This window comes from Mus caroli, chromosome 9, assembly GCF_900094665.2.
Source record: "Mus caroli chromosome 9, CAROLI_EIJ_v1.1, whole genome shotgun sequence".
In the NCBI taxonomy this organism is placed as follows: Eukaryota; Metazoa; Chordata; class Mammalia; order Rodentia; family Muridae; genus Mus; species Mus caroli.
In genome coordinates, this window is record NC_034578.1 from 69934654 (window position 1) to 69943019 (window position 8366).

At 46.4% G+C, this 8366-nt stretch overlaps 1 protein-coding gene across 1 annotated transcript in view; it reads left to right on the forward strand.

Annotated features, from left to right (window-relative positions):
* The first annotated feature begins 513 nt into the window (after nucleotides 1–513).
* Prtg (protogenin) overlaps nucleotides 514–8366 on the forward strand; it is a 103473-nt gene continuing 95620 nt past the window's right edge. Inside the window, exons 1-2 of the mRNA XM_021172159.1 lie at nucleotides 514–772; nucleotides 2677–2979. Coding sequence (XP_021027818.1) covers nucleotides 697–772; nucleotides 2677–2979 — 379 coding nt within the window. The 5' untranslated portion in view covers nucleotides 514–696. The remainder of the gene's footprint in view (nucleotides 773–2676; nucleotides 2980–8366) is intronic.

The following is an 8366-nucleotide window of genomic DNA, read 5'->3' on the forward strand; positions in this document are numbered from 1 at the left end:
GGTGGTAGTTGGGGGGTGGGGGTTGTCGCCATAGGATGCCTCCGGGGGCGCTGACAAGCCTCAGAAGTGGGAACTGGGTTTCCCTGAACAGGGCCTGGGCGGGTGAGCAAGGCAGGGGGATGGGCAGGGGGCCATCAGGGGAGAAGTCTCCGGCCTTTCCACATCTCTCAACACCATCCCTCCACCCCAACCCCCTCCTCCGTGCAGAATCTTCAACTGGCCCGCAGGAGGGAGAAGGGCCCCGGGGGGCTGGCCGCGGCCAGGAGGATTGGCCTTTGTGGCCCGGTGGCCGGTCGTGGCGCGCAGGCCGAGGGGCGGGGGCTTGACCCCCAGGTGCATTGTCCAGCGGGGCCCTCCCCCTGTCCCCGGGGTCGCCCAGGCGATCTCAGCGTGTCCCTCCGCCAGCAGCGCCGACCTCGCCGTGCGGGGCCCAGGGGCCAGATGTAGAAAGTAGTCCCCGGCCGGCCAGGCTGTCCACTGCGCCGCCCTCTACAGCCTCCCTCCGCCCCCGGCTGGACGCGGCGCGCGTGGTCCCCGCGGCCTGGCGCACTCGCGGGACTCCGCGCGCCTGCAAGCGGCGCGTCGCCTTCCTACGCCGGAGCAGCGGGTTGCAGCAGGAGCTGCGGGTCCAGGAGAGCAGCGGGAGCAGCGGGCGCGGGCGAACAGCCCGGGAGCATGCCCGCGCAGCCCCGCTGAATGGCGCCTCCCGTGCGCCCGGGGATGCTGCCCCTGCTGCTGTTGCTGCTACTGCCGCCGCTCGGCTCGGTTCCAGGTGGGCGCGCTTCCCATGCGAGTGTGCGCGACCGTGCGCGGGGAGGGGGACGGGCAGGGATGCCCCGGGTGGTGGGGCCGGCTAGGGTTCTCTCCGGATGCGCTCTCTGAGCGTTCCGAGGCCGAGGCCGAGTCTCCCTGGATTCGCTGACCACTAGCCCTGCTCATGCCATTGTCCGAGCTGCGGCCAGCTGGGGGCTCCGCGCTGCCTCCCCGGCCGCGGCCGCACGTGGTTTTATTTATATTGTTTCCTGAGTGGCAGCCTCTCCACGCAGGGGGGCGCCGCGGTTGCGCGCCGTTTCCAGGGTTTGCAGTGGGGTTCCTCCAGGACCCTCGGTGGCCAAGCGGAGCGCCCCACGTTTTCGAAGCTCCAAACTGAGCAAGAAGATGGGAGGATGAAATTGCAAAGAGAAAGTTGTATGGCCCATTTATGCCCCAAGAGAGGCAGGGAGAAAGGTGTCTGAATAGAACTTACTTTCTGTATGTAGGTCTTTGGGGTCCCGGCTAGAGGACCCTGAAACCTCTAGATTAACCTTGCACAAACTTGCATAAATTTATTTATTTTCCTTTCTGCAGTCTTGGTTTCTTCAAGGACAGGAAAAAGTAAAGTGAATATTAGGGAAAGGAGGGTCTTTGATGAGAGGGGCTTGAGTTATTCATTTGTAAGTTATCCTCACTGGTCTCTTCTCTTCCTCCTTCTCCTTCTCCCCTTCTTCCCCCTCCTCCTTCTCTTCTTTTCTTTCTTTCTTTTCTTTCGTATATTTTTTTTTCCCCTGGAAGAGTTAGTTTCAGTTAGCAAGAGAAAGGATCAAAGTGGGATGCGGCTCAGAAACACAATGGGCGTCTTCCGGAGTGGTGCATGCTGCACGGGGCTGTTGGGGTAGCTGCCTAAGGCAGACCTTACGGGAAGTCTGGAGCCCCAGACTCTGAGGTTTTCAGGATCTATCTTGATCAGAAACAGATAAATCATTACTGGGTATTTGTAATCAGGGCCTCGAACTGACCAGAAGAAATGTTTAAAAAAAAAAATCTCCCACCAAGACCCCTAATTTTTTGTTGGCTCAAATCAACAAGCGTTTGTTCTGATAGCAGGAGTGCTTTATTCTGGGGGACCTGGGGCTTGTGTATGCTTGGATAAAGCATTTCCTCTGCTCTGATAAAAATGTGTATTGGTTGATTAAGCAATCTCCTATCCCTCTTAGACAGTAAGGACCAATTAGTCACGCATTTTTTTTTCCAACAGTTGGTAGCACTAAAAAAGTGAAATAAAGGTTTCCTAATCCGATCACCCACTGAGTACAAGCGGCAAGTTACCAACTTTTCAAAGTCTATTGTGTGCCCTTTAAATACCTAGCTGGCTTGGCAGAAATGAAGTAAATGGATTTCTTTTAAGGAGTGGAGACAGCATCCCTGCTGTAAAAGGGCAGATAGGAAAAAAAAATGCAAACTTGTAATTTGTCACAAAAGATAAACGTACTTCCCAAAGGAGTAGGTGCCGGGTTTCCCAAAAACCCTTCAGGAGACAAGGAAATAAACTTGCTTGTTCACAGAGTTGGAGTTTTGCTAATGATTTCTTGTAAAATTAGACTTTTATGACTTAACCCTGTTCAAGATCTTTTTGACAAGCTTGTAAAGTAGCAAACAGCCTGTGATGTTCTGATGATTTTGGGTCTCTGGCGAGAAACCTGAGAACCAAATTTTTAGGCTGCATAGAGGGTATTAGAATCTTGCCATGTTTTGAGTTGTTGGAAGGGTCAGTGGTTATTAGGGTCCTTGGAAGTTGACCGTTATGGCTGGAGAAACTGCCTTCTACCAGGAAGATGTGTTTTACAGTGGTGTGCTAAATGATTTTCTACCTGTAGTTCTGGATATACCTCTTTCTCCTTTTTTTTTTCCCCTTTTCAGGAGTGTGGAGCTTTAGCGAACTGTTTTTCATGAAAGAACCACAGGATGCAACAGTCACAAGGAAAGACCCAGTCGTTTTAGATTGCCAGGCACACGGAGAAGGTCCCATTAAAGTCACATGGTTGAAAAATGGAGCAAAGTTGTCTGAAAATAAACGGATCCAGGTTCTATCTAACGGCTCTCTATACATCAGTGAGGTGGAAGGCAGGAGGGGAGAGCAATCGGATGAAGGATTTTATCAGTGCTTGGCAGTGAACAAATATGGGGCCATTCTTAGTCAGAAAGCTCATCTGACATTGTCAAGTAAGTGCTGAAATTCTTCTTGGTGGTTAACGGTTTTCATTGTTGGAATATATTTTCCTAAATTGACTTACAAATAGCACTAAAATCATGCATACATTAAGAATTTTACCAGAGAGGATGCTAGCTGGCGCTAAGGGATGCATGCAGAGAAATCTATGTATGTAAACTCCACAGGTTGGGAAGCAAACTCAAATCCGACTTTGGACACAGCGTGAAAGAAAACCTGAGTAGGCGGGCCTAGCCACATGGCAGACGTTGCTCACTGTAGGAATTACATGAAGAAGTTTGGCCAGTGCAAACAGAGCCGTTGTAAAATTTTTAATCTTTTAGAGATCACTGAGTGGAAACAACCACAAATAAATCTTTCTGCTGTGTGGCTGGCTCTTGAGTGCTAACTCTCTCTTACAGCCCATCCTTCCATCTCAGACTGCCCTGAGATCACCCATGTTGCTTTGTGATTGCAAGAGAGGGCATTGGTTAGTGACTCTTGAGCCTTTGAAGTAGTTCTAGTTTTTTTCCATCTGAGAGGGAAAGAGATTATGGCTGTTTCTGTCCCAGGCCTAATGGAATTAGATCAGAAATGCTCTTGTTTTTTTTTTGTTGTTGTTGTTGTTTTGTAACTTTTAAATTTTTCACTCATTTTTATTTCACATGCACTGGTGTTTTGCCTGAATGCATGTCGGTAGGTATAAGGGTGTCAGATCTCCTGAAACTGGAGTTAGAGACAATTGTAAGCTGTCATGTGGGTGCTGGGAATTGAACCTGGATCCTCTGGAAGAGCAGCCAACGCTCCTAACCGCTGAGCCATCTCTCCAGCCCCAAGACCTGCTCATTTCGTATTCCAGTTGTCATAAAGTTTGTGATTTACGGATTTTCTTTATATTGACGTCATCTGAGCAAACCGTCCGTGTAATTGATCCTCTGGATGGTGGTTGACTTGGCAACTGCTTTGGGTGTGAGGATGGATTTAGGCCAGGAAAGGGAACTCCTCCAGGTCACCACCTCTTCAGGTGACTAAGCAGTATTCAGCGAACTGAGCTGATGGCAAGAGTGTTACCGTCCAGCTATGCTGTTAACCCAGGAAGGTCAGATGCTACACTGTACACACGCTGACCTGTCTATAAAGCACAGGACAGGAAGAGTGTGTTCTTGAGATAACCACGTAGGCTTTAGGGAGTGGTCTGTCCAAGGTCTACACAGCAGAAGCTTGGAAGGTAGCTTCAGAGATCCCTGGTGATTTTAACTACAGCTCACTGGCATGTTTCTGCTGCGCTTAGGGAAGTCCTTGGTGTAATTTATGCAGTGATGATGCAAGCAGAGAGATGTTTGTGTTGATTACGCTGGCAGATTAGAGATGCTTCCAAACTTAGGCCAATCTCCACCCCTATCAAAGAACATAAAGGTGAAAAGATTTCTGATAAACTCCACCCCACCCCGCTGATTTCCTTTGGTTCTGGTCCCTGGTCAGTAATCTTTCTTTCCTTGAGTACTGGTTTCACTGGATAAATCCACTTTGAGGAAAATTTGCATTTTAGCCTTGTGACTGTTCGCCTGTACCTTGTCTAATGGGCAATCACTGTGGGTTTTTTGCATCTCCATCTTTCCAGATTCGTGCAATCATTTTTTTTTTTCATTTTAATTTTGTCATGTCAAGGAACTGTAGCTTAGGCCATTTTTGTGGGGAAGTGGGTGATGGGGGTGAGTAGACAGAGGACTTCAAAGACAGACGTTTAACAGGGCCACCCTTGTTTTCAGGACCTCCTGAGACTGAACCCCATAGCTCACCCAGCTTTCTGACTCCATAAATAAAATCAGAAATGAAGCAAATATTAGGACCAGGGTCTGGGTTTGTGGCATAGTGTTGGAGCGTGTGTTTGGCATGTATGAGTGTCTAGGTTCCAAACCCCCAAACCAAATCCAAAATAAAAAATTCAAACCAATCATACAAAAAGCTTTTTACCATTTTGAGTATCTTCACATTTTTTATCTTTAACACTTTTATTAATAATACTTAGATATTAATCACTTTGAGAAGTGTTATGGGGAAGTAGATGGCCTAATCTTCATATTATAAATATAAGAACTTTGCATTGGAAAGTCGGGTGTGGTACATACCTGTGACCCCATCCTGTAGAAAGCTGAGGAGGGAGGGTCGTGAGTTAGTTCTAGGCCAGTTTGGACTGCATATCAAGATCCTGTTTTAGAAGTGTTTATTTGCTCACTGATCCATCTCACAGGACCTCACAAACAAACAAAACTCCCCAGATTGAATGTTTAGAACATCTCTTGCTTTGGTTGGGGACTGTTACAGGAGAAATTTTGTAGCGTCGCTGTTACGGATTTCAAACAAGAAGCACACAAGATATTTAAATTTAGATTTCTCTTTAAAAATAAGATGGCTCCCAGTGGGGCTGGTGAGATGGCTCAGTGGGTAAGAGCACCCGACTGCTCTTCCGAAGGTCTAGAGTTCAAATCCCAGCAACCACATGGTGGCTCACAACCATCCGTAACGATATCCTGCTTGTGGACGTTGTACATCGTGGTGCGCACTAGGCTCCGCACCACGATGTACAACGTCCACAAGCAGGTGCAGATGTTATCGTGAGCAGGAAGAGCTGAGGAGTATTAAGTGGGTATTGTGTGTGTGTGTGTGTGTGTGTGTATATGTGTGTGTAGCTAGTTCTTACCCTTACGGATAACACCAGGGCACCATGTTCTTTTTGTTTTCTTAGGGATGTTATGAGCGAATGCATCTTTTGGTTTAGCCGTAGTAGCCATCTGTAATCTAAAACTTTAATCTGTGACACTCTTAACGTTTTTGTTTTTTAGTTTGTTTTTGTTTTTTTGTTTATTTTGTTTTTTTTTTTTTAACCCACAGGCTGAGTCTTAGTTTCTGAATTTAGCAGGCTAGAATCCGGAAAGTTGCACTCTGGGCCAGAATTCCATTATTCATGTGTAAATTAGGAATGGGCAGGGTTAAAAGGTTAGCCGCTGGCCAGGGTGAGGTTTACCCTGTGATAAAGAGCAGATGACCCTCATTCATTGGCCCCCGCTTTCATGTGGCTCTTCTGCAAAGTTGCTTATTGCCATGAATTGTTCTTGAGGAATGCAGAAACTCGAAAGCGAGCTGGCCCTTCCTTAAGTGTCACTGTGGGACCTTATCTCCCCAGCACATCGGCTCAGGGCTCTTCCCCAGGGCCTGGAGGCTTGGCTTTCCGCTTGTTCACCCAAGCACAAAAGAATGCGTCTAGCTTAGTTTTGCTAAGGCATCCCTTTTTAAAAAGGAAAACATAGGGTTAACATAATATATAGCTTTTTCTAAAAAAGTAATCCTTTGTATCGATAGCCATCTCATGGGCCCCCTTTTTACATTTTCATGTAATTAGAAAAGAGGGGGGAGTGGTGTGGGGAGGCCCCCCTAGTTGCATAGACTAGTCATATATGTAATAATCAGAACATTAAAGCATGGTCTACGAATGTGAACGCATTACATTTTAGTACATCAAAATTTCACCTACTTGAGTGCTAAGTCTTCCATATATAAACACTGTGATTAAAATATTTTAGGAATACCAAGTAACCAGAGAGCTGTATTGATGTTCCTTGCCTCCTTAATGCTGGTGTAAGATAAATCTCAGAGGAAAGCGTTAGTGCGCTAAAACAGTCTCATATTTCAACAAGTGTAAATTAAGATAAGGGAAGTAAAGGAGGAGGCGGGCGTGTTCTGTGATGTGTAAAAGTCTGGCCCTCAGTGCGGACTGAACAGGAAGCTGTCTGTTTGTTTCCCTTCCATAAAAGGTGGAACTCAAAGCCTCTGGCTGGGAGGGAGACAGCACAAATTCGGCCTATGTTTTAGGGTTTTCATGATTTTTTAATTTTTTTTTTTTAAAAACTTGGGCAAAGGCTTAAAACCTGTAATGGAATTCCTTTACCTTCAGATTTTTTTTTTAAACCCTTTGAGATTAATTTTAGCCTCAGTGAAGTTGTTCAGGTGAGCGGTTTTAGAACTTTAAAGTGACTGGGCTCAGTGCTGTTGGTAGGACATATTGTTTTTCCCCCGAGGAAGACACTACTGCTTCAATGTAAGATGAAGGTCTTAGCATTTTTATTTTGTGGGTGTCGGTTTCTGCCTTAAAGAGTCCTTTATGAATTGTTACCCAAACTTTATTTTGAAATATAAAGGACGTTTAAAGTATTTAAAATAATGTTTGAGAAAAGGGAATGGCGTGGCATATGAAAAGAGAAGAAGGATATAAAAACACAGCTCAGATATTTGGATTTTACCAGAGATCCTGGACCCAAAACTGGTACAGTTTTCCTGCAGTGTCCTTGTTACAGTGAGGTTTTGACTTTGAGGCCAGACTCCTTTCTGTGAGACACCCAGAAACTTAAAGCCACCTGTTCCCGTTGAGCAGCACTAACCTGGAATGGATGTTGGAGAAAATAAGAGAATAGCATAGGTATTTAGAGAGACCGACCTGTCCGCCTGTCCAATAAAGCTTCCTTACTGCCTCCTGATACTCTAGAAGAGAGAGAGAGTGGTTTGAACAAATCTGTTTAAGTCCTGCCAGATGTCCAGGATGCACGAAGTCAACTTAGTAAAAGCTACAGATATACCTCGTTCTGCAGGCTTCTCCAGTGAGGCTTGGCTCTGAGGCGCTCCCCAGGAAGGTCTGGGGATCAGGGCCCTGATAATCTCTGGGTCAGAGAACCAGTTTTTCCTCCTTTGCATGGGATTCTCTTCTCATTTTATGCCACTTGTAACATTATCTCCCTCTTTTCAAAGTTGGTGGATTGTTTTTTTAAGCAAAGCAGCCTCCATCAAGGGGGTAGAGTTCTCCTTTCTTGAAGACACACACACACATGCATACACACACATGCATATACACACTTGCACACACACAGATACACACACACAGACACACACATACACACACCACATGAATGTGTGTATTATTTCTGCCCATTTTAAAATAAAACCTCCAAAGGGTCCTGGGTCCATCCCCTTTTAGTCAACTGTCTCTGACTGCCTCTGAGATTCTGAAGAAAAGCCTTCACAGCCAGGGGTTGTTGGTACGACCCTGGGGAATCCATGCTCCCATATTTAAACTGCTGGGCCTTTGAGGAAGCTCATAACAATTTAAGAGATTAACAGAAAACTAGTCTTTTAAGCAAAGCTTTGGGTTTAGTGTGTATTTCAGTCAGGGAATCTAATGTATTTGACGTTGCCTCTGTGACAGCCATAGGTTTTTTTTTTTTTTGGTTTTTTGAGACAGGGTTTCTCTGTGCAGTCCTGGCTGTCCTGGAACTCACTCTGTAGACCAGGCTGGCCTCGAACTCAGAAATCCACCTGCCTCTGCCTCCCAAGTGCTGGGATTAAAGGCGTG